Genomic DNA, 27,131 nt, shown 5'->3' with positions numbered 1-27,131 from the left:
ATATTCATGTGCCTATCAATTCTTGATCTCAATGAATTCATCAGGTTTAAGAGTTGATTTCACATTCCAGATTCCACTGATGTCTTTCCGTTTCACTGAAAATCATCGAACTGAAATGTATTTTTGTTTCTTTTGCAAGAAACAGAACCATAAAATTAAGCCATGTTAACTCGTTTTCTCTATCCTCCCCTTGTCAACAAATATTTTATTCTAAACTGTATAAAAGACCAAGCTGCTCTTTAAAATCACAGTCTCTCCCTCTCTCTCCTCCTACATTTGAGTAATTATATTTCAAAAAGCCAGGCTCTTATCTCAGAGCTGTGAATGGGTGGCATCCATCTTAAGCACAGTTTGCTGCAAATTAATTTTTCTCCCTGGATCTGCAGTTTATAGTGATTAATTCAAACAATATTTTCTCTGTAATTTATATTTTTACTAAACCTCAAAATGATATGTAAAGGATGAACATTCCATTTATTTTTCTTTCTTCAATTAATACAGCAATTAAAATAAAGGGTGTAAAAGAGCTTAATTGGGTTGCTATGGCTACTAATTACCTGATTTCTTTTCAAACTGTGTGTTTTAGGTGGAATCAATCTGAGATAATTTAATTTCAGGCACCATGATGTCTATAAACAGGTTAAGGCATATGGCAAGATCGTTTTTAACTGAACTTTTAGACAATTTTCATTCTACTTGTTCTGTCTCCATAGCACAGGTCTTTTTATTTTCCATTAATTTTCCTGATGTCGAAAAGTGAGACAAAGATTTATGAGCTCAGTATCTTTCTTTAGAGCATTTTAATCCACTTTTCTATATATGTACAGTATATTGAAAAAAATGTACTTGTGATGATCAGCTGATTCAATCTTTTTTAGCAAGAATAAAAGCCAAGCATGATGATTTTATGAGATCATGAATTACAAAACAAATAAAAAGAAAGCCAGCCAGCCAGCCAGCTACTCAGCATGGAGTATTTCTCTCCATCTGAAGGTTTTCATTGCTACCTTGCCATACTGATCCTAGAATGGAAGAAGTTTCTATATACCATGGAATCAGATCTTTGGTCTGTTGAATTCAGTATTATTGAACAAGAACAAAAGCATCCAGGTTTTGGGGAAGGACATTTCCTTACTCTACCTAGACATCTCACAGATTGAACTGGTATCCTTTGCATGCAAATTATATGCTTGACCACCAAGCCACAGGCTCCCTAGCTGAATTTGTGTCCTTTTATCACATATGGTGAATTCATGTCCAGTTGTGTGTGTGTATCAAAGTTGTCTCATATAGAAATAAATGTTTTGAAAAGGTATGAAGTTTTTAGATGTCAGAACTTAGCCTATCCCAGCCTAGTTCCTTCCAGACATTTTAGACTACAGTAATGCTCTTGGTTTCTAGTTAGTGTGACCACTCTAGATTCTGGTATTTCAGATTCAATATATCTAGAGAATACCTAGTTGATGGAAGAGGCATGAACCTATCATCTGCAAGGTGACCTTGATTAAACTTTGTAAAATCTAAGTGGGGTCAAATTCCAGCTATTAGGAACCTTAGAATGGACAAATTTTAGAGCACCAGTTGAGTATCCTTCAATCCTTAGTGAAAGAAGTTTTAAATACAAGTTTAAGGACTTAATTTTTGTTTTGTTTTGTTTTGGGATAAACAGCAAAAGGATGATTAAAACCTTGATTTTAGAAAGTTACAAATGACTAAGGGTCCAGATAAACTTGAAGTAAGACTTAGGAATTAATATAAAGAACCTGTCCCATGGGAAAATGCTTTGGTTTTGATTTTTTTTTTTTAAAAAACATAAGACTTTAAAAATTGGACACTAGAGGGAACTAGAGGGAATTAAATATTACAATTAAAGGAGTAGAACACTCAAACTTGACTTACAATTACAGAATGAAGCAAAATATTTTAACATTGGACATTTAGAAAGATATTTTTGAACAATGGACCCAGAAGCTAATTTTAAGAGTGTCTGCCTCTATAGATAGACTGTGTCTAAAAGATGTTATGGAAGATCAGTTCTACCTGACAAGATCGAAACTGACTTGAAAGTGGATTTAAAAATGAGAAGCTACAAGAATGATATGGAAAAAGATGCTACACTGGACATACAAAAGAAACTGGCAGATGTCTTAATAATCAAAAGGGATATACAAACAACAAACCAAGAGAGTGACCTGGGTATTTTTCCTATATTGGATTTACAAAAGAGGCTTGTTAAAGTTTTGAAGAATTTTGTGAGAAGGGACAAAAAAGAAAAAGAAAAGAAATCAAGTTCTAGGACATTATTTGAAGGGATTCAAGATTGTTAGAAGTAAAAGGAAGGAATATAAGGTTGGCTTATTTGATCAAAGTTAAAATAGATATGTTACTGTCTCTGGTAACCCTTAATTGACTTTTGCTGACATCAGGACTGAAATGATGAGGCTTTAAGGATTTGTTTATAGATAAGAGATGGGATATGGGAAGAAGAGGTCATTTGTTGTATTTTAAGAAAAGGTAATAAGCAACTAAAATTGTTTATAAAATTGTTTAGAAATTGTGATGAAGGTGAAAGTCATTTCTTTATATATTTGCTATATTCTTATTTTTTCTTTCTCTTCTCTTTCTCTTTTTTCCCTTTTTTTCTCTTCCTTTCTGCACCTTCTACTTCTTCTTTTTATTCTTTTTTAATATTATTTATTTAATAGTAATTTTAATAAAATTACTATTAAAAAAGGAAATACAATGGCTGTAAGTTAGATTAGGAAGTTGAAAAATCATTCTGGAAGAAAACAATGGCAAACCACTTCCATTCAATTGACTTAAGAAAATCTTCAGCTTCAACTGCCTGAAACCTCTAACCTTCTTAGAGTTTTTTGCTTCTAGCGCTCCAGTTTTCAGCCAATTCCCAGAAAAAAAAAAAAAAACATGGTTTGATCCACTTTTGTGGCCTAACACTGCTTTACAGAATTTTTCACAGCATTTCATTTTTGCTTATAGGATTAGAGAGCCTCTGTGTCCATATAAGCCCTTAATAAACTGAAATAAAAATAAAAAAGTACCAGTAGCCTTGACCTTTGGACAAAGCAAAAGAATACTAAGCAAATTAGGACATTTGTTTAAGAAGGGAGGGAGGGAGGGAGGGAGGGAGGGGGTCTATCCACAGGAAAGGTCATATTTTATTATTTATGAAATTAAACAGCGTGATCTTCAAGAGCAAGATTGTTTCCAAAAAGGCTTCGAATGTTAGGGAATGCCAAATGCATTTTTTAAAATCTCCACCTGTATACCATCAATGAAGGAAGGCTAAATGGATTACTTAATAATGGTGGAGGCTTTGGAACGGTCTATACAGCTCTACGTTTTATGCGTGTAAACCTCTCCAGCTCCATGGAGCAGTGATGCTGAAATTTCATGGCAACATGGCTAATTTTTTATGATGAGATATTTCAAAATAAATGGTGGCAATGGGAGTGGGAGGTCATTTTAGGGTGCCGTTTTGGGAGGAGGTTTGTGTAGGGTTTTACCAGATGGGGAAACAGGAATGATTTTCTTCCTAGATGTTTCCTGTTCCATTCTGATCCCTAAACATCCAGAAAAGCACAGCCAATGATGAAAAATCACCCTGCTCCTTCTTGTGATGTCAGTACCAGCTTCCCCAGGTGGAAGAAAGGGGATCATATGGACAAAAGCAGCATTGCACCATCATGAAGCAAGCCACTGTCCAAGGGGTGAAGCTTGTGGCACAACACTTTCCATCAGCAGCAAGATCCTGTGAGTGCCATTAAATGTCACCACCCTTGGGGTAGATTTAGGTTCCAACTCTGACATCTTAGACTTGGACAAACGTTCTTCGTGAACTTCCTGGGGATCTGCTTCAAGCCACTGAAGAAACCCTGGGGAATTATTTATAACTGGTGGCCCTCTAGATGTTGTTGAGCTGCAAAGCCCAGCCGTCCCACATAACACCATTGTTGGTGAGGGATAATGTGAGCTGTTGTTCAGCAACATCTGGAGATCCATATGAACTAGACTGTATCTTAGCTGTGATTAAACTTAAATTCATGGCACTGTCTGTCAATTTGCCAAATATCTTAAGCAGGAGACCGCATATCTGAAAAAGCAAATGGCTTGGACGGTTTATTGTACAGAGTTAGATCATACTTCAAAGTAGTAGTCATAATAATAATAATAGTAATAATTTTAAAGCATTAACAAGACACCACGTTATCCTGTTTCTATTTCTTTGTGATGCCAGTTGTTTCCACCATCAGAGGGCTGAACCTGAGGTGAAAACCAGTATATCTCAATCTATGTCAACACTGAGCAAGTATCTCCCATTCTCAAGACCAGGAGAAGAATAGCCAATTTTTTATTGACTCAAAAAGGTGGGTGAAAAAGATCTAGAATTTAACTGCTGGAACAGACTGATAAACAGGGTTTGATTCCTGGGTTCTGCAGAAGGCAGAATGTCTGCACACAGGTTCTTCTTATTGTGTGTGCAGTAAAGCAACTTATCCAGCTGTGTTTTGACTGTGAGCTTCTGCTGTAAGCAAGTTCTTGAATATGGTTAAGTATCTGGAGAAAAGAGATTTATCACCATGCCTGGGGTGAAGTCTGACATCCAGTGGAAGATTCCCCCCTTCCAGCAGCCTTTCCATCAGCTTTTGGCTAGCTTTCCAATTGCGGCTTTATATAGCATTATGTGCATCCTGTGGCCCACTGGGAACATAATAGTCTTGAGAAAATTAAGCATTAGTGTTGGTTGGGTTGGAAAAGTCTGGTGGAATCGATTTAATCACATTAGCACATGGGGTTTGCCATGAAATTACATACACCACTTTCCAACAGACTCCTAGGAACAAAACTGAGGGAGCAGTTGAAGCACACCGTAATAGATCTTGGGTTCGTCAGATATTGAAGGCTGAGGGAACTTTTTACAGGGCACCAGCTTGCTCCAGATGTCAATGAAACCTAATTTAATGTATAACACTGTAATTATTTTATATAGTACAAGCTGTAACTTGAATTAAATAGCTGACACTTGGTTGTTCATTCCTGACAGTGTGTATATCACCACTCTCATACAGGAGATAAAATTGCAAAGACGGACAAGGTCTCTCTCTGATGGAGAATGATGGCAAGGAATTGTGTGACAATGATTTTAGCTTAGAGTAGGTTCCTCCAACTGCATACACTCAGCACGGGTTGACAACCAAACAGTACATCACATAGTGTCTTCTCAGTCATCATGAATTAAAAAAAAATAATCCGTCTCTATTCTTTATTTATAGTTTTTTGTTTTGTTTCATTTTTAAGATGGACAGTGGCACCAATAATCCCTTATGTTTTATGTAAGCCCCTTTGCTTGAGCCTTCAGCCAGTGCATGGAGGGAGCTAACACTTAACAAATTAACCAAGAAGGAAAAAAGGATCGGATCAAAGAATAACCAACTTTGTTTATTGCTGAACAGTGGACCAAGGAATGTAAATGTGGTGGCATGTCATATGGACACAGTCATAGAGCTCGAAGTTTGAGGGGATTCTAGGCGACTTGCTCCAAGTCCCACACCATTCAGCTGAGTTATCAGCAGTAATACTGCAAAGTGTGGACCACACACATTTATACAGCATTGTGGATCATTTCAAAGGTTGATTGCCCATCTGGCCATTGTGGCCTCTTGGTTAGACAGAGATGGGGTAAGTGGAAGAACCAAAATCGGCCAGTCCTGCTGCCTAAAGGTGACTTGTGCTGGCCCTAGACTGTGGGGAATCGACTTGGCCCGTTCCCTGTTCACAAAACCCAAGTGACACAAGGGAGTTGAGCAAATGGAAAGCAAAGCTATTAATCCTTAAATTGATGCATGGGATACTGGCATACTTCATACTGGCTGGAGATTATACTGTAAAAGCTGAAATCCAATGGATTTGGAGATTATTGAGTTAGGGTATGAACTATATGTTGCCCCGAATACCTGAAAATTCCTCTTCTTAGTAATACAAGCATTATATGCATTGCTTTGCAATAATAAATTTATCCTTATAATCCGATTATAGTGAACACACATAGTATATAAAAGTGGCATTATCAAAACTCACAGAAACATGGGATGAAAGGAATGAGTATGTACGTGTGTGTGTGTGTGTGTGTGTATACGCACATGAAAACCGGTATTTTCTGCAAAAGTGGCTTTTCAAGAGAAATAGATTTATGACTATCCAAATAAGCCACAGCAGCAAAGGGGACCTTCTTTTCTACTTTGCATTTTAAAGCCATGTTCTTGTCAAACCCTTGCAAACGTTCCCTGTGCAGAAAGCAGAGGAAAGAAATATAAAATCACCCTCTTAAAAAGAGCATTTTACAATTCATCGCTGCAGCTAAACCAGCTGCATCTCTGAGAAATGTAAGCATATTAGCTTTTTGAACATTACATACAAAGCTCTTATTTATTTTGTGCCTTTCAGCTGTGCAAGATAAATTCAACATTTCTCTCCATTCTCCACGTCTCTATTTTTAATGTGCTACAAAAAGTTACTTGCAATGAGTCTTCATAACATCCTTCTAATTTAGATTATGTGCAGCAGAAGGAGCTTTAATACACATAATACATTAAAGATATTGCTTTTTAAGTAGCCGTTTTTAATTGTGATCTTATTTGCCATTTACATGTTAAATAGAATAGAGGGTTCTGGAAGGTTGAAGATGACTTATTTGTATAGTGACACCAATAGTTTAATAACCAGCTTAGATATTTGCAAAGGGGAAAGCAAAATTAATGCTGCTCACATTGATCTATTCACCTTCCTGAAAATATGAATGCAGGCTTTGATTTCTTACTAGGAAGATAACTTCACAATTGGGAGGCAACGTCTAACCAAAAGAAAAGAACTAGAGCTCAATGAAAGAACATGTCCTTCAAATGCAGAAGGTCCCATATTCAATATCCAGTTTCTCTGGGATTGAAGAAGACCCCCCTTTAAAACACTGGAGAGCCACTTCCGGACACTCTTGTCAATATATCGTCATAATAATAATCTCAGTCATGTCATCAGCTGAGTTCACACATTGGCTTAAGCCAAGGTCTGTATTGTCATTGTCCATAATTTGTTGAATAAACCACAGTTGACCGGGTCAACACAAGATGGCTGGGTTTACAAAATGCACTGATCAAGAACCAAATGGCATTATGGCTAAGCACAAGGGGTGAGTTGGCCACTGCAAAGGTGCTACCTAGGCTTCCATACATTTTGCATCACTCTAGTTCTAGCACTTGTAAATAGCATAGATTCTATCAAATGCGAAATCCAAAATTCCCGGCCTATTTTGCATGTGCTCAGCATTTAGCCACTTGGTCTGTTTACACTGAAAAGGAATCTTTCCTCCACTGCTGTTCGTAATGGTGGGTTTTGTATGATATCACTGGCTAGGGTCATTTGCTTGATTGATTGGGAGTTGAACACAAGAAGAGCAAAGCACCAACCAGCAAGATTCTCCTTCCTATAGGGACCAACTGGATGTTTCTAAGAGGTCTTCAAAGGCCATGCTGCCTAGGAATTTGAAATCCAACAAATCTGGAAGGCACTACCAGGACTTGGGAAAGCTGCTCTGGGAAAAAGCTGTGTGTATTCTTTGCTCATGGAGGTAAGGAAGATGTGAAAAAGGCCTATGCCGGCGGCCATTACTCACCACTATCTATTGCCAAAAAAGATGCAGTGTAGACATTGTTCAAGACGGACGGGGATTCGCGATCAAGAATGCCCTTGGTGCGAATGGTCCCATTTGTAGGGTTAATTTCCAACCAGTCTGCTGGATCTCTGTCAATGGAGTATCTGCCAAAACGCACAGATAATAATCAATGAGCATGGAACTAAAAGAGACTTTGGCACAGGCACCATGAAGATTGAGAAGCTCAATCCCAGTTTTTGATTTCCTGGATGGAATAGTCCTGTGGTTTGCCAGAGATGTCATTCTGAACTACACAGTTCCTACTGACTGTCCAGCAATGAGCATTTTCCCAAAAGAAGATGGGCAATTAATCCATTAACTAGCCATTAAGCAAGACAGAAATTAAAAATCAATCAATAAACAATAAGCAGAGGGATGATAGTAAACATTTTACAGTGATGGTTTCAGCTGAAGGTCGGCTAAGAAACAGTCAGGCCATCAGCTGACATGGGAATAATCTATCAGCTCATCTATTGTTGAAAATGGAGCACACAATACAATTCTTCACCAGCATTGTCACCTTTGATGATTGATATATTTTGGGCATGTGTGAGAAATGGCATGTCTTCTGACATACTTGCTTTTCATTTCCCAGTGTTTTTGTTACCTTCCATTGTCAACAGTGTTTTGTATAATTTAAACACATTACCATCATAATTTGCAATGTGCATTATGGAAGATCAACTGCAGAAATGCTTCTGTTGATGCAAAGATGTTCCATAATGTGAAAATAAGGGATGGTCCTGTACAATCTTATAGATGTTGACTCAGGTGTCTCATTCAGTGAAGCTTACCTATGGACATATTTATTTATTTATTTAGATTGATTGATTGATTGATCAAATTTATATCCCTCCACATCACACTTGGATTCTTGGCAGCTAACAAAAGAAATAACATCGTATATTATAGAAGCTTTCCCTTGTTCTTTCATTTTCCTACCATAGCTTTGTCCTTTGAGCCAGGGTCCCCCCATTCCCCCCCCAAAACCCTTAATAAATGTCAAACAAGAGGATTCTAAGCAGATGGGCTTGTTATGTGGAATATCCACATTCTCATAAAGCTGAATCATCCACTTCCCCTGTGAAGATTCCATTTCCACTAACAGCCACAATCTTCCAAATTGCCCGTGCTTCATTTCTGACACCAACTCCAGAGGTCTAGATTTTGTTCTTGCTATACAAAACAATTCAGACTTTCAGCTCAATCTATCAGGTAAAATCTTGATATCCAGTTGTCATTCTAACAGAACACTGATCATAGCAATCAGGATGATTGAGTGTATCCTGCACATTGGTTTCAAACCAAAAAGGACTTTATCCCTCCATTTTGATAGCAAAGTAGTATTTGTCTTGGTATACACATATACACCTGCTGTCTTAATCCCTGAAAAGACAGGACATGATCTGCATATACTCTTTAAATCTATATCACGTAGTAACAAAGAGGAGAGAAAATGAGGAACAGGAGAAAGTATGGGGAGATGTCATCAGAATATATTTAAAGCATTTCGCTTCCTTGAAAGGGACACTATCTTTTCACCCAGATTCCTAAATTTGCTTAGCATGTGTTTTCAGACTAGGAATACCCAACTGTGACAGGGATCTATACTTTCATGTTGGGAGGGGAAAGATAGAAGCTATGTTGGGTTTCAGCTTAAATCACCAAGTGCTACCTTCCCACTTGGCATTCTGTGCTGTACTCCTTAGATCCTGACTTAAAAGATGCCTCTTTGTTAAACAAAGGCAGAATCCTTGTCGATGATCCCACGGAGATGTTTGTGACTGTATGACAGCATCCCATTCCCCAAAGTGTCTCATTCACACCAAACGACAATGATGCTATTGGCATATCAGGAATGATTAGAAAGAAACAAAGAACATAGCCGATACAAGCTGTTATGATTAGCAGAATGACACAGTCTGTCAACTCTGCCTGTGCCTCTTTTTCATACCCATTAAAGCATAGATCCACAGAGAAGCTTATAATCCATAATGATGAATACATTGTGCCACAATAACACTGCTCTTAGTTATTCCATGCCATTCCTTTATTCCTTTAAAAAGATAATTCTGAAACAAAGATACACATCAAAACATGAGAAAAGGTAGCTGAACTTATTCCTAGGTGAAGAATATTCCATTAATCCAAAACAATGTGCTTGTGTGATGCCCGTGTGGGTATGTATCCTACACGCACAACCCCCTCCCACACACACAATGCTCAGCTTTGCAAAACAATCAGAAAAGATTAACTAAAACTCCTCATTTTACAAATGGCACTACATCTGAGAAGTGGGCAGTTTTAGACAATCTGGTCCGATTGTGCTGCAGAGATAAATTACACAAAACATAATTTGACAGAGAATAGTCTTTCTCTTTCCCCAAAATTAAATCTTCTCTAAAATTTTACCTATTGTAAGTACATAATACCCCTTAACTAAGGTGATTGTTCCTTGCTGAGATTCTTTGAATATGCAAATGTGGGTTTCTACCACCCAAAGAATAAAAATAAATATATATGAAAAATAAAATCATAGCAACATAGGCTAATGTTTTAGAGGGTGGAGTAGGGAGTGATTCAAGCAGATATATTTTTTTTCCCGTTTGTAGTCCTCTCTACTTTCCAATCTATACACAGATATCTTTCTGGTAATAAGGGTTAGTTCTCAGTTGTGGAATGGATAGGTCCAAATTGGTTTACATCTACTAAGGATAATGCTAGATTCCATGCAAAAGAGAAGTGGGCAATTTAGGGGAACCAGAAGCTGCAGGACCCAGCAGAATCAGACCCAACATTTATATGGCCACTACAACAGAAAGCAAAATGAGTGTGTTAATTCCCATCTCAACCTCTTATTTTGTCCACAGGAACATAGAATCATTGAGTTGGGAAGGCATGTTTAGTCTATCAACCCAACTTGTGCTCAGTGAAATACTGCATATTGCATCCCAGAATGACAGTTGTCTAGACTCTACTAAGGCACATCCAGCAAGGAAAGCCCACTATTTATTTGGATTGCTGGCTCATTGTTGAGCTGCTCTTAGTATTTTTTTTTCCCTCACATTCAGTTGAAATCTGCCCTCCTGTAACTTAAATCCATTATTCTATGTTCTGCAAGAGAGGACAATTCCTGAAGTTCTTCTCTTCGACCTTCTTTCAGACATTTGAAAATGGGCTATCACATTCCCCTCCCATTAGTCTCTTCTCAAGGCTAAACACGTGCAGTTCCTTGAGAGCCAGTTTGGTCTAGTGGTTAAGGTGCTGTGAGTTCTAGTCCCGCCTTAGGCAAGAAAGCCAGCTGGGTGACCTTGGGCCAGGCCCTCTCAGCCCAAGAGCCAATCAGACGTAGTAGGAGAGTTCTGGTCCCGCCTTAGGCACGAAAGCCGGCTGGGTGACCTTGGGCCAGGCCCTCTCAGCCCAAGAGCCAATCAGACGTAGTAGGAGAGTTCTGGTCCCGCCTTAGGCACGAAAGCCGGCTGGGTGACCTTGGGCCAGTCGCCCTCTCTCAGCCCAACAGGGTGCAATGTATACTAGCCTCCTTGTGGTGCACCCTGGGCAACATGACTTATCACGGCTAAATAGTCTACACATCTGGCTGCTGGACCTCACAAGGATTTCCCAGCAAGAAAAAGCAGCATGAATACCGAACTGCTATGCCGTATGATTAAAAAAAAATGCAGTTCCTTCAAACTCTCTTCATCAACCTTGCTGCCCTTCTTTCAACCTCTTTCAGACAGGTGAAGTTGCACCACCATTACTCAACTATTCTGCCAAAGTAATGTGGGAGTCTCTTTAGGGCTTTAGAGATGGGGCTGGAGTTATGGGTCCTACCTGAGATTCTTTGGAGTAGAAATACTGGAAAAGGAGCTTGACACACAAATGGTGTGTTTTACTCCACAGTAACGATCCTTGAAATGTTTTTAAAGAGGTGTTTAAAGTTTTCCAAAACCTGGGGAATTCCTGCAACCTTTGAATGCTATTTCAAAGGTTCAATGAATTGTAAATATGGTACCTTCATGTTGAATCTTAATTCTAATGTCCCAGAAAGAAAGGGGAGATGACAACACATACGGTTCCCTTCTTTGCCATTAAGACGAAGATAATTCTTACATTCTAATACACTTGCTGATACAATAAGCATTCACTTACACTATGTGCTAGTTGTCAGAGATACCTAATTTAATTTTCTTTCTGTGGTTGAATAGGGGCACTGCCAGACTCTTGGGATTTCTTATTAAAGCTTATTAAAGCTTAAGGCACCCTCAAGCAACAAAAAGAAGGCAAGTTCTTATTTAATTTTAATGCCATTTTAATTGATTTTTTCTTTCTTTCGCTGAATTCACTTTCCCTGCACATGTGCAGATGTGTTATCATGAGAGTTACTTTCTGTAAACTCATCAGTTGTCCATTGCATGATACGTGGTGCTTGGAATGGATATTGTCCCTCCTTGTAATTGCTGAGAGATGAAACCCAAGTCATCTAGAGGCATTAATCGAGAATGGTGGTTTTACATGAATTTACATTAAAAATTCCTTTTTAGGACTGAACAAAAAACTGTCCCTTCCCCCATTTTCTCTCCCACTGCCCCAGAGTGTATCCCCCTCCCCCAACACACACACCTTTCTATGCTTTCAGTAACCATCAGGAACAGGGAGCACCACTTTCTGACCTGCTTCTGCAAACAGTTGAACCATTCCACACAAAGAAATCATATTGATGCCATGTGAGTACTAGTCCATGGGAAAGAAGCCAAAATTAACTCTCATGCTTTGCAAGCAAATGCCCCTGGTTTTATTTTTGACATTGCTGGTAGGACTGGGATACTGTACCGTCTGAAACCTGAGGAGTCTCTGTCAGTCAGTCTAGACCAGTGTTTCTCAACCTCAGCAACTTGAAGATGGGTGGACTTCAACTCCCAGAATTTCCCCAGCCAGCATTTAGGTCCACACAACTTAAAGTTGCTGAGGTTGAGAAACTCTGGTCTGGACCACTGATGGATAACCTGTGGCCTTCCAGCTGTTGCTGAGCACCAGCTCTTGGCATCCCTCAAAAGTTCATCAGTAGTATCTGAGGACTACAGGTTTCCCATCTAATGAATGGATGGAACTGAGATACATGTCCTGGGTCAGTTCAAGGCAGCTTTCTACATTTCTAAGAATTCTTGCTTTACCTAGTGGTGTTTTGCGGCTTTATGCAATTCCCTGCATCCCGAGTACATCTTTTGACGCAGATGGGAATATCCTTTCGACTTAACTACCTGAGTCAAGGCTTACAAATACAGAAAAGTTCCAAACCCAAATGGAATTGCCCTGAAAAACCTGCATTTTCTGCCTTGTTCTCTCTTTCTTGTTCTTGGAAAAAGGACACAATGAATGGTAAAGCTCTTGTCTTTAACTGGACAAAGGTTTGTGCTCCAGAAAGGTATAGGCGGGCCCTGAAGTCTTGGCTCTGCTCTGTTTGCCCTGCACCTAATCTCCTGCCTACGTTTGACTTTTCAAATGGGAAGCCATAAGCTGCTGACTAGTTTTTTCCATTAAATATTTGATGATAGAGAATGCAGGAGTCTGCATGTGTTAGCAAAGCCATGATAATATGTGAAATGTGCAATGGGCCATAAAAACACTTCCTGGAATGCGGAGAGGTTTCAGAAGATATCAAATGAGTTTTTTCTTTTTTCTTTTTTCCCTCTGCCCTCAGGATCCAGGTGAACGCTGTACTGAGATGTGAACTATAATAAATAACAAAACTTAAGTATGCTATTCTTTTACAAAGCAGGAAAAAAATCTCATAACGTTCCAATTTAAACTCTCCTTTCAGACCACAAGGAAACTGGATTGCCAATTGTCACTATACACATTCATTTAAAGTAAGGTCAGCAATACCTAAACATCAGATGTTTGGGCTTTTTGTTACTGGTGGATCCTTAAAATGACATTTTATTGCTATGGACTTATTTTAAAATGTAACATGCTTGGTTGTTTAATATCAATTTGGGCTGATTTTACATTGTAAGATGCCTGGGGAAAACTATTAGTCTTGATAGGCAGCTCACAAATATATTCAGCGCACAAACCATACCACAAAGATTAAGATAACAGTATAAGTGTATCTGAATGGGACAGAGCCTTACCACAGCCTCCAAGGGGCTTAAAGTAATTCCCAGCAACCCTTTTTTGGAAAACACCAAGGTAACAATTTTATTTTTGTTTTCTACTATGCATTTTGTGTTTTTATTTGTTTTATTGTAAGCCGCCTAGAGTCACATAAAAGTGAGATGGGTGGCTATATAAATTGAGCAAATACATAAACAAACAAACAAACAGATAATGTCTCTGTCCTTTCATTACTGCATGACTAGGGAGTTTCCTGGGGATTTTATCATCTTAGGCTCTTATCAGGATTTGCTACATAGAAACCTCCAGCTCAGTAGCTTACAAGATCAATATGAAGTTGCTTTAGAGTTAAATTCAGCTCAACACCCATGTAGTCATCTTGTTGAGATTACAAGTTGGTTTCCCTTAGCTTTCTTCTCATATACTTTTTTGACTTTCCAGTCCAGCCTACAGCCCAGAAATTCATCTCCTAAGGGATAAACCAAGCCTTACTCTGCTCACCTTCCAAGTCCACACAAGATCAGCCAGGGTCTGGCATCTGCTGAGATTTGGATAGGTACGGGGTGAGTTAAAATTGGTTTTGAGAATCTGAATCAGTACCTGAGTGTTGGTGGCTGAAGCCAGCTGTGGCTTCAACATCTACCTACACCTTTCTCCAAAAGGTGGGGTGGTTGGGCCTTTGACCGCTATGAAATGATCTCCCCAGAATGGGAACTGGAGAGGCAACAGAATAGCAGAACACTCTGGACATTTTTACCACCACCCCCACCCCCAAATCTTGAAAATAGGACACTTTTCCCTAGTCAGAAGCTTGAAAAATAAGGTTTCTTCTATAAAAATTCTCTGTGTACGTTTTAGTATTTCTGAAACCATTCTACATCTATAGAAAAACATGTTTGGTGTTCTGTCTCAATTTATCACACATATCAGTCAAGATATTTAGCAAGCTGTCCTTAACCATATTATTCCGGAACATTTTTTAAATACAAGAAGGAATGGAAGATAGGAAAACTGGCAATTATGCACATTCGTTATCACTGGAGGATACATTTTGAGGAAAATCAAAAAAGACATTAATTGTATGTGCAGAAATGAAAGGAATGTGTGTGTGGGGAAGGGGGCACAACATACCTCGAACCTGTGGCTTTGCTGTGAAGCGAGATGTGAAACCAAATGTAAACATTCCCTTATCAAATTAAAAACGGCCAAGTATTAATCACAGGGCTGATAGCTACAATAACAAATCAAAGGGAAAGATTTATATCCTTCTGTCTTTCCCTGCGTCACTGTTTTCCAGGTGCTTGAAACTGCCAGAAAGCAATACTATTATCATTTTTGACTGCTCTGAGTAAAAATGGCTACAACAATGAGTCCTAAAGCATGACGCCTCATGTTGCATCCTTCACAGTTGTCTGGAGGCTGACTAGATTCAAAATGTTCTTCAAGAAAGTGAAATGCTGATATATGAGGTGATGATTATTAAAATCTATCCTACTCTCAGCAAAGTCACAAGAGGCACATAAATGCTGCTAGACTACTCCTTTACATAGTGCCTCCTCTAATTATTATTTTTTAATCTGTTCAGTCATGTCCGATTCTTGGAGACTGCCTGGCCAAGTCCCTGCAGTTTTCTTGGCAAGATTTTTCAGAAGTGGTTTGCCATTGCCTCCTTTCTAGGGCTGAGAGAGAGTGACTGGCCCAAGGTCACCCAGCTGGCTTTGTGCCTAAGGCAGGGCTAGAACTCACAGTCGCCTGGTTTCTAGCCTGGTGCCTTCACCACTATACCAAACCGGCTCACCTCCTCTAATAGGGAGTACCATATTCCAAAGGGGGCCTTTTTCACTAGAGTGGCCCCACCAGGAATAAAACATGTCACCACTAGAGCACATAGCACATTCCCCATCCCTGAGCTAAGGATTCTCCCAGGTCAGATAATAGAAAGTTGAAGATCACTTTTCTACTTAGGATGGTTTATAGTAGAGATTCATACATGGCATGAAGAAGCTATGTATGTAGATATTTGGCCTCAGTGGCAGACCAGGATGTGGCCAAATAACCAAGGTGAAAACTGTGTAACACTTTAAAGGTATCAAATACCACTTTGAATATCACTAGGAAATTAATAGGCAAACAGTGCAATATCTTTACCTTATCTCTTCAAGTCCTCCCAGAGGCTAGCAGAGAGTGCATACTGAATCATATACTAACTGAAGGTACCAATACATGTAGAAATTGTTTCCTTTACTACCCACACAACCTTGTAACTAAGTCTCACTGAACATTAATCAAAATTTCTCAGGAGAATTTTGGTTTTTTGATGGTGGTGGTAGGTCCTCTCTGAACTGCTGGTGAATTTCCCTAGACATTCATTTGTCTATTTTCAATATCTCCTAAAGACTTTTCTCTTCAGTATATTTTTTAAGGGTTGTTGTATGGCTGTGTGCCTGTGTTTTAATAAATGCCTATTATTTAATCATGGTTTTTTTAAACGTAAATCCTCTTGAGTGCTTTATTTTATTACACTATAATATTTTCATCGTGTGTGGATATTGCATATTGACCAATTCAACCAATCAAAGCAAATTTCTGCCGTCCAACAATATTTGAATTTATCCATAAATAAAGCCGAAAACTTTTGGAGACTGTTTTTTGTTCGGTCCTTTTCAAAGGATCAAAGCTTGCATTTCTACTCCTCTGTTTTTTAGAGCTCAAACTTTTTTTTTATTTAAAACTTGGTTTCTTGCAAATTGCTCCTGCAGAGGAATTGTGCTCCATCCTACCTGCAAAGGACAAGGACTAATTTGAGAGATCTGTCTGAACAACTAATTGACATTCTTGGGAGGAAAAAAAAAAGCAAGCTAGCTTCAGGGCTATTACAGCATTTTCTTTCTCAACCTGGAGGGGCAAATCACATTGAGAACAACCTTATTGAAACATTTCCTGGGGAAGTACTCAAACAGCTTCCTGAGATGATAATTGGAGTCATTTGGCTTAATTGAGCATCACTTGGACAATTAACCTGGGTTTTTCTTCAGAAAGAGAAAAGAAAATAATATGAGACGTACTAAAAGAATGAGTGAAACTAGATTCAAATAATATGAATTTGAGTTACAGCAGTTGCATCCAAGAGTTCATTTCCGCTTACACAAAGTCCATTGTTGAATGTTCAAGATCATGCAGAGAGAGATGCAGGTGTACAAAATAGTTTAGCGACCAAAGAAATGATCTCCTTTTGATGGAGAAATCTATTTTAGTGGCTCAAGAAATGATCTTTTCCATCAGACCTATGTTAACCTCTTCCAGCGTTTTGCTTCCAGTAGCTTACTGCAACACAGATAGCCATCACTGGCTAGTACTTCTGAATATGGTACACTCATTCTAGATTGAACACTGCTATGCCAGTGCTTTGGAAAAAGAGAGGACTTGGCCATTCGTGTGGACTTTCCAGATCCATCTGTTGAACACTGTGGAGCTCCTGTAGCAAGGATGCCATGTTCTTTGCAGGTCAAGTTGAAGTAGAGGTGACGCAAGAGAGAGATGACTTTGCCTTGTGTAACCACGTACCATCCTTGTTACCATTACTAAAGCATGTTAGTTGGGAAACTGAAACAAAATGCTGAAACTCAGAAGGGGAAGAAGACCACCAAGAGGCAGTAACTAATCAACACAGAGGGCATGGTAGGGCTTGCGCCATTTCAGTTTCAAAGGCAAAATGGTGCTTCAGAGGGTGCAGGAACATTAATGTCTATCACCTCTCTGCAACTGTTTAAATGAACTACATCGTTTCCCAAGATCGTGTGGCTGCTGCCCACCACTCTAGCATGATCCTGGGAAAATAAGCTTTCGGTTTAAAGAGTTGCAGACGGGTGCTATGTGCATGTTCCCACATACTCCAAAGCAGTTAATTGCTTTTGAATACAAGACCCTTCCCAGCCCTGCCCAGAAGCACTCTCATATTCTTAAATGCATGCCAAAAAGCTTCAAATCTGCTATTTGTCCTGAGAAATTGATCTGGATATGTATACTATTCCTGATCATAACAGTTGTCTGATACACCTAGTTAGCCCTAAGTAGGGGCGTCTACTTAGCTGCTACTGCTTAGTTGCTAATGTGACAGTCAGTGAGAAGAATCTAATCTCAAACTGCAGAAGTGCAAACTGTAAGCTTTGCAACGGAACTGTAGTCTTGGCTATAATTGGGCTGCATCCAGTACAAAGAAAACATTGATCAACTGTTTAACACATGAATCCATATGAAGTGGAGATGGTAATGATGGTGATGGATCTATTTATATGGTATCACCCACAGAACAGGCACTGTACAGAAAAATAAGAGAACAGCTCCTTGGTTCACATTCAAAAAATGACCCAGGACAGAAAGAAGGAAATATGATTATAGACATACCAAAAATCCCCCCACCCCTTGTGGGTGCATAACCATGAACGTATTTCCTTCAACATCTTGATGGTTAAGGAGTTGGTCCAGGATAGCCGGAAGACCAACTCTTCACACAACAACTTGCCTCTCAAGGCTGTGTGAGGGTGTGTCTCTGTTCTTAACTCATGGCTAAGATGCAACTGGTGAGACAAGCCATATGCAGGTTTCTTGGTAGGGTAGCTACAACTTGTCCCAAGATGCACAATTGTCTGTTTGTCTTTCATTGGCAGATGAAGGCATTTTTATCCACTTGGTAAGTCACTGTTGCCTTATGCTTAAGTTCTATTGTGAGTCCCCCTCCCCGCTTAGAGCATTTTAAAAGCTGTTCATTGTATTTCATATGAATGTTTCTTGCATTTTAGATATGCTTTATATGATCTGAAGAGAAAACAGAGTATATTGTCAATGACAGATATATTGTCATTGCTGCCAGCTACAGTACCCTACACAGCTAGAAACACCCAGCCATTGGAGAGCTTTCTGTCATGGCCAATGTCATGCACTCACCTCTACAGTAGTGGATGGTAAATATAAAAAAGTACCGTTGGCTGAAAGGCTTTGCCCCTTTGATTCTGGAGAGGTGGAAACTACAGAACATGTTCTTCTTCATTCCCCCTTTTATGGAGAGATTTGAAACAGATTCATCCTACCTCTGATTAGACATCCTGGTCAATCAGACTCAGCCTATGCCCACATGCTGCTGATAGACAAACTGCCTTCTGCTACAGTGCAGCAGCACCAAGATCTGCCAAACCCTGATGGGCCAATTTCCCACTAGCCAAACACATTTTATGAAACTAGAATCCATTTGAATTTTAGATATTATCACTTCTTTGTAATTTTAGATGTTATTATACTTATGTCTTTTTTAGTGTCTATTTTATCATTCAAATATAGACTGCACTCTGGACCTCACTCATAGATGTTAGTTAGGCTGTTTTATAAACGTATTTTAATTTTGTCTTAAATTTTATTTTGTTTATTATCTATTAAGATAGATTTATATATATTCACTAAGCACTCTGCTTGTACTGGTCTACAACCATAATAAATAAACTGAACCGGTATGCTTTATTTTACTTGATGACACAGAGGTATTAGATAGTTACTGTGATTGTAGAATCAACACCATAAAGCTAATTAGAGAGGCTGCAAGGACTTGGCTCTGTTGCATTAGAACACTTGTAACCCAGGAGTATTGAAAGAAATTATCTACGCTTTTTTCCTGTGATCTAAATGCAAGCATGCACATGTACAGTAGTTATTTCTCATTTTTGCAAATCTGTCTAATGCAGTTCATTGAACTTATTTTCTTTTTTAATCCACTAAGCATTCTTTATATTTTGGTGCACATTTCTCCAAACATCCACATTTCTGTTGGATTTTCCCCCTAATGTATTTGCTATTTGCAAACAGATTTCTATGGGGGATTACATTTTTGTCATTATTTTCATGAATATACATCTTTTTATGCAGGTTTTTTCCCCTTCATAAACTTTCTTTTGACAAATTGTGCTGCAAGAAATCCCGAAACATCTGAACAGTCATGTTTCAGTTTGCTTAAAATTCAAAATGAGCTGAGTTTACCTCCAGCCATGAATTAAATGAAGTGCTCTCCCATCCCTAATGCACCAACACATCTACGGAGGAGAAAGTGGGTTATAGTTACCCAAAATAACCTTATAGGAAATTATGCAGTCTGTCAGGTTAAATGTGGAAAAACAATGGGTAACCAAGAGCTAAAAATGATTAAACTTAGATCAGGTTGGAAGCTCAGCTAAGCTAGAGCTTGACAAAGAAAAGATGCCTTAAATATTGGCCACAATTGATCCAAACAGGTACAAGAGGGGTGATTTTTGAAGTGGTCACAAAAGCTCAAAAGCACCAGGTGCCATAAAACTGGTTGATGGTTGTATTAAGTGAGCTCTGCGTGAATGCAATGTTTCATTGTTCTAACAGGTGGCCATGCAGAGGTGCTCTTATTGCCATGGGGTTTGTCTCCTGCACATAGTTCCTGGCCATTGAATCAATGCTAGAACCACAAGTTTGTTCTCTCCACATGCAACGGCCTTATTTAACGGAAGCCACAAGTCTGCAAGCCTTTTTCTGTCATTTAACGGACTACTCTTCATTATGAAGAAGAACAGTTAGTGCAGAAGAATGTGTTTAAGGAAGAAACAGAAGATTTATGCCACAGGGACATGTAATACAAATAATAGTTTTGTGATTTTGCCACACTTAATGGAAAACACATTGGAGTCAAGGGGACTTATCACCACTTGTGATCATCTGCTTTCAGGTATGGTAAGACTCTGTCCAGACATGTATTGAAAGATGGATTAAGATTCAGCCTAATTTCTTTTTGTGGGAGAGATTCAAACATTCGAAAGAGGGATTGTGCGGGGATAGCACAATACACATCTCAGCACCTTCAACTATGAGTGTGATATCACCTAGAGGCAATTAAAAAGGGGTGGATTTGTGTGACTGCTTACATTAAATGGCACCAGTTTTATCCTTAGCAACCACGTTCTCTCTCCAGATTTGCCAGTGGCACCTCCAGCTTCTAACAGCCTGAGGAGGCATTCTTGAAAGATTATCTTGTTTCTCCAATTTGCTCTTTTTTTAAAGAAAAACCAGAAGGGAGACATTGTGGGGAAAGGAGAAGAAATGGTCATGGTTTCATGTCGCAGAGGAATGTGCATTTCTTTGAATTACAACATCATGTGTGATAAAGAACTCAGCAGGATCAGTCAGGTGGGAAATTCCCAGTGGGTATGCGACACTGCAGGCTTCCAATGATGCTTAAAAGCTACAGGCAGAATTAAATGTTGGCCTGTTGAGATATGTAAACTTTTCTAAGATTACCCTTCTTCATATATGAATCATTTGAATGGGAAGCAAATCAATGCATTTCCCACTTTGCCTTGGAGGGAGGAAGTCAATCCTAACACTGTGTTGCTCTATTTCAGTGGGGATCCTATAGTGGATATAGAGGATAAAATTACTCCTACCACCTTCATAGTATAGAAGCTGTAATAACCATATGCAATTTCATTATAAATCTGTTATCCAAAATAGATGCAATCCTTTAAACTCAAACAAATTCACTGAACTCAAATGAAAGCAACCCTTTCACCCAGTGTCCAGACTTTGCTTGAAGACACGCAATGAATAGGAGTTCTCCGTTTCCTTGGATCAATAGGTCCTCAGCTGGCAGTTTTAGTGTGGGGAGGCCCATGTTTCTGAGAGGAAAGGCATGCTGCTTCCATAGTAGAAAGAGTAGCCACCCCACACATGCCTAAAATACCTCCCCTATTATCATACAATCCCATGGCTACCTCTGTGGGCAAAAAATGACCTGCCTGATGGGGTCAGAGTCCCCTCCCTAGGATCTCCAGAGGGATTCAGGAGCTAGTTTGTGCTGACTTCATCCAAACATCTTTACTAGAGAATAAGCACCATTGAAAATAATTTTTTGAAATGTTTTACCTAAAAAAACGAAGTGAGCACTCAACTTCATGGGCAAACCCATACTGTTTAGGATTGACCATGTTTGTGCTTTCCCATATTTTCTCAGCATCAGATCTTCTTTGGAAGCTCTACTTCAGAGGTCAGTGACTGGCCTAAGGTCACACAGCAGGCTTTCATGCCCAAGGCGGGACTGGAACTCTCTGTCTCCTGGCTTCTAGCCTGTTGCCTTACCAACTAGACCAAACTGGCCCTCTCTTCCTGTTGTTTTAGCATTTTAAGATTTTTTAAAGTTATTTTTTGAGGTGTACTTTTAACTGAACTTCACCAGAGGATTGCGATTGCTTTTTAGAACAAAGAAATAATGGACTATTAAAAGCTTTCAAGATTAAGAAGAAAGGTAAGTAGTGTTAACTCTCCTTGCTCTTTAGTATGACCATATAATTCCAGGGATAGATCTTCAAGCTTTTTGGCTGTTGTCCCTATACATTTGCTGCTTCTAGATGCTGATTCGCATCCTCTTTGTAATAGGGCCTGGATCTCATCCCTGAGCATCAACCCCCATTGAACCCTCTTCTTGATCTCTTGATTCCTCCAAGAAGGAGCTGAGCTCATGGCTTCTCCCCAAGTGATTAAGTTTTATGTGCTGGGTTTCCTATCACCTTCTATATCAAGACTTTCTTCATAACTCCACTGTGGATTATCAGCTCTGAAGAAAGGCATTTGGTAGTAATTTATGGTCTTTCTGATGCCTAACAAAATGTGTGATTGCACTGACACTCAGAAGCTATTTCCCAGAAATTGGGCTTCTTATTAAAAAGTTAATAAGCAAACACATCAACCCACCCACACCAATTGAGCTTCTTGAGATATTTCTTCTATCACTATCACGTTATAGAAAGCAGTGGGATGGGAAAGATTTAGCCACATATTCCAGCAGTTTCCTAACTGGACTTAAATACAATTCTAATAGCAACTGCTACAAAGCAATTCTCAAAGGAAGACTAGGAATCAGTGGGGAAAGGACATAAAAAGGGTATTGGGAATGGCTGACTCATTTGAGCTCTACCTGAAGCAGCTTCCCATAAATTCCCTGCTGCTTGGATAATTCTGCAAAGTGCAGTTTCCCTCCCGTTTCCTTCTCTCATTGGCTTTTGGCTCTTTTCTTGCTTACTTATTCTGAAGACAGCTATGGAGACTTCTTTCTTCTTCCCCAAGAATTTTCAAAGAAGGAAGAAGAAGAAATTTTCAAATTTAGAATGTCAAATTTAGAGATTCTTGACTAATTTTTCAAGGAGCTGGTTGCATGCCAACCTATTTACTAATTTTACTAGGCGTACATGCCACACCAGTCTTCAACCAACTCCTAGTGGCTTACATCCCTACCCTGCAGAAAACAAGGGTAAAAGAACAAAAATAAACAATGTGGACAATAAAATATTCCTGTGCTGAGGAAAATAATCCCATATACACATATTCTTCCACAGTAGGGATCTCTCTCCAATCATTTTCCCCTCAAAAGTCTCCAGATGTAGTTTTGACTCTCAACTCACAGCATATTAGATGTCATCAGTAATCAAAAGCCTTATTTCATATTAGAAAGTGTGCTTGTCTGTATGTGTGTCTGTGCATGTATGTGAGAGAAGGGGAGGAGGGAAAAAAGAGAAGTGGGTGGGCTCTTAATTTGGTCCTATAGACCACTCTGTATTTGCTTCAGAATCTGGAAACAACCCTTTCAGTTCTGAAAGGACTATTAATAAAGACCAAATGGCTAACAACATAAAAGCAGGCAGTCTTGACTCATGACTCATTAGAGATTTCTCATTATATATATGTTAAAAAAACTGAACACACACACACACACACACACACACACACACATTCACATGTTTTAAACAAGACTGCTGAGTAGTTCAGCAGCCAATTTATTGAGCCATGCCTGTAATAAAAATAGGGCAAAATTAATTCCTCTGCCGTTATGCCAACAAATGATAGCTTTTGGTTCCCATCACGTTTTGACAGAGGGTGCTCAGCTCTGCTTGATGAAGCTGGCAGCAGAGTATGAAATACATTTTGAGAATTAGTTTCATGATTCACAGCTTATGCTGGTGCTGCAGACAGGCAGCTGGTGACTGGCAGAAAAAATAAGGACAAGAAGAGCGAGCAACTTCTTGCTCGGCGCCCCTGACTTCAGTATAGTTTCAGAAATACTTGGGAACCAGAATGAGGAATCATTTCTCAAACATAACTTCAGCCCATCAAGGTCTCCTGAAAATGCTTTCAGGAAATGTTTGCCTCATTGCGTTTGTGAATTATATACCCCAATATTGTTTTCCTTTTTAATGTTGGCTTCACCTTGACTTTCTTCCTGCTACCACTGGTGATTCCATAAGACAGGTCATTCCAGTGGACAAAATCACAGATTCAGAAGAAATATTTTGGCATTATTATATAAAGAGGAGCCTTTTATCACCCTGAAATACCTTTGCCTTTCTATCTGAGAACCGCTTCTGCTTTAAAGCTTGCCTATAAAGCAACGTGGGTTTGAAGCAACATGGCTGATTTATTTATTTATTTATTTCAAGATGACAGACATAGGATTAGCTAGACTTTCATCTATTATGGTTTAAGTCATAACGAAGACCCAAGTTAAACTTTTTCCAACCTAGTGTCTTCTTGATGAATTGATCATAGTCATCTAGTAGAAGCTACAGTGATGTCATGGCATGCATGGCATGTGCATCATTGCACAAAAGATACAGATTACTTAATTGTGTCAGTCAGGGATGATGTCATGGTGTGTGTTGCATCACTTGGCACCTTCCACCCCTGATGTACAGTAGATGTTTGGAACTTCACCAGAGGATTGCTATTGCTTTTTAGAACAAAGAAATAATGGACTATTAAATGCTTTCTAGAAGTTCAACTCTAGAAGTTGAAATGCCAGTATACTTAGATTGGGTAAGATTGGTTTAATGTATTACTACACTTTAACTCATAACTGATATTTCTCATCAAATCACTTTTTAGGGATGTTTTTAACTTTTAAAAAGTGATGGCGTGAAACATGTTTGCTTCACATATTAAAATCAACTTGCTTTGGACTTCTAAACCACGTGCTCCAAATTCTGCATTGCAGCTTTTCCAGTCAAAAGATAAGACAGAATGAAAAAAAAAAAAAAAAACCCTTGGTGAAAACTCTGGGGCATTACAGAAAAGAGCTTTCAAAAATGTATCAGGTTATTTTTTTTTTAAAAAATATTCAGTTTAATGGGAAAATGAGATGAATGTGGAAAAGTGAGAATTTGAGAGACACCAGACTTAACAGTTTCTTCTATATTTTCAAATCACCCATAGCAGTCCCATAACACTTAGTTGGAGATGATAGATAGAAAGATAGATAGATAGAGATGATAGATGACACATAGAGATAGATAAATACCTCCAAGTTTCTGCTGCCAATTTGGTTATTTAACCAATTAGGCATGCTTCAAAGCCATAATCAGCCTTTCCCCCCTTTTGCTGGAGAAAGAGCCAGTCACATTGGTTTCCAAGAATCAAAGTTGCAGTCATATATTTACATAAATAATTAAAACTCCAGACACACAGTAGGTAATAAAAATATATTACCACAATAAAATATGAAAGCAAAGAGCATTGCTTTAATTAAAAATTACCACTGTAGTGCAGTAAACAACTTATTTATACTTAGTTCTGAAGTCAAACTGTTCTAATCTCTGAACTTGTTTGAGCCTGAAGTGGAACGGCATACCTTGAAGGATCTTTCCACTGAGATAAATTTTGGAGCCAGCAAATATGTTTAATCAAGACTTACTGTTAATAATGGATTTTTGAGAATTAGGCTGTTCTTTAATTTCCCATGATAGAAAATGTTATTGCATTTGGCCTTGAAGTTCTCACTGACACACACACACACACAATCAAATACCAAAAAGTTCTGATTAAAATTTCAGGGCTGATGAAGAGGCAGGCAGATTTAAACTCTTAAATCTGATGCAATCTCAGATTAAGCAATCAGAGTTCACCATGACCTATTAATTGTTAGTCTGGATTAATGGTTAGATTATAAATTGTGACATACTAGTTTTGTCTTGTTTTGCCTTGTTTTGCCTAGTTCTAAGAAAACATAGCAACTACACAATAAATTGGAATTTTAAGATTAATTTAACCTCCATTTCAACAGCAGATGGAAACCCCTTATTCTAGCTCAGGAAGCTGGGATAAATTTGAAACTTGAAGCAGACTGTTGGCCATGTTCTTTAGGACAATTCACCCTGACCTTGGAATCAAATTTATTTTACAGTTAAGCTAGAAACACAACTCTATAAGTGAATATGCATGAACAAATTAATTTATATTCACGTTTTATTGAAATCTTTTCAAAGCCAGGGACATCTCCCACCCTCCAATTTCAGCTTCAGGTATTTAATTTCAATCTAATGCAAGCAGATATGCTTAGAAAATGTGCATATTTTAGTCTTAAATTTTAAATATCAGAGTAAAGTGCCATGACAGCAACACACAGAATCTCCTGGTTATTAAAAGTGTCTGAATATTCTTCTTTTGGATGAGATAACCTTCTACTACAACCACGATCTGAGGCATCCATGGGGGAGGGGGAGTCAAGATAATGGTTGCAACCACACAATTGAATCCCCATGCCTTTTTATATGTATCACAGTCTAAAAAAAGGGTAAGACTTCAGTTGTGTAGTTGCGGCTGCCATCTTGCCTTTTTAGACATACCTGCTGGTGCTCCTGACCACTGGGCTTTCCAGTAACAGCCTGATCCAGCATCTCCGTAATCAAGTAAATATTTCCTTTAACTCGCTAGTGCTCAGAAGAATTAAATTCTCATCATGGCAATAATCACAAATTTTCAGTAGTTGTGGGGGAAAAAAAATAGAAGGCATAGTGACTGGGCCTCCCTCCCTCCCTCCCTCCCTTTTTTTCTTTCTTAAGATCTATAGGTTTCCATGGCCAAATCGTGGGGCTTCCATACTAATTGGAAGATTGACTTTCTTTAATCAAATTAGTTATTTTGCCCAAGAACTAATTAGCCAAGTAAGTACAAATTACCTTTATAATTACCTTCAAAACATTTGGTGCTAGCTACTTGTTTCATTGAGCCTTTGCTGACCAGAGAAAGATTATCATTGCTGTTTTCCAAGCTGGCTGATTAATTATCATCCTCAAATTTTTCCACAGGTCCTTCCCCATTACATCTAAATATTAACAGCTTCTGAACTGATCAAAAACTCCCTCCTCCACCTTCTACAGACAGACAACAGAAGAATATTTAAGAGTTTGCTTTTCAAACCTCCTCTCTTGGTTCATCTGTTATGGCTACCGAGAGCAGAACA

At 38.7% G+C, this 27,131-nt stretch overlaps 1 protein-coding gene across 1 annotated transcript in view; it reads right to left on the bottom strand.

The window, feature by feature from the left end:
- The window catches only part of CDH13 (cadherin 13), a 489,049-nt gene that overhangs the window by 20,363 nt on the left and 441,555 nt on the right, over positions 1–27,131 (bottom strand). The window contains exon 11 of the mRNA XM_063312654.1: positions 7,685–7,827. Coding sequence (XP_063168724.1) covers positions 7,685–7,827 — 143 coding nt within the window. The remainder of the gene's footprint in view (positions 1–7,684; positions 7,828–27,131) is intronic.

Source organism: Candoia aspera, chromosome 11 (assembly GCF_035149785.1).
Source record: "Candoia aspera isolate rCanAsp1 chromosome 11, rCanAsp1.hap2, whole genome shotgun sequence".
Classification (NCBI taxonomy): domain Eukaryota; kingdom Metazoa; phylum Chordata; class Lepidosauria; order Squamata; family Boidae; genus Candoia; species Candoia aspera.
The sequence above is the reverse complement of the archived record's forward strand: the minus strand, read 5'-3'. Positions and strand labels throughout refer to the sequence as shown.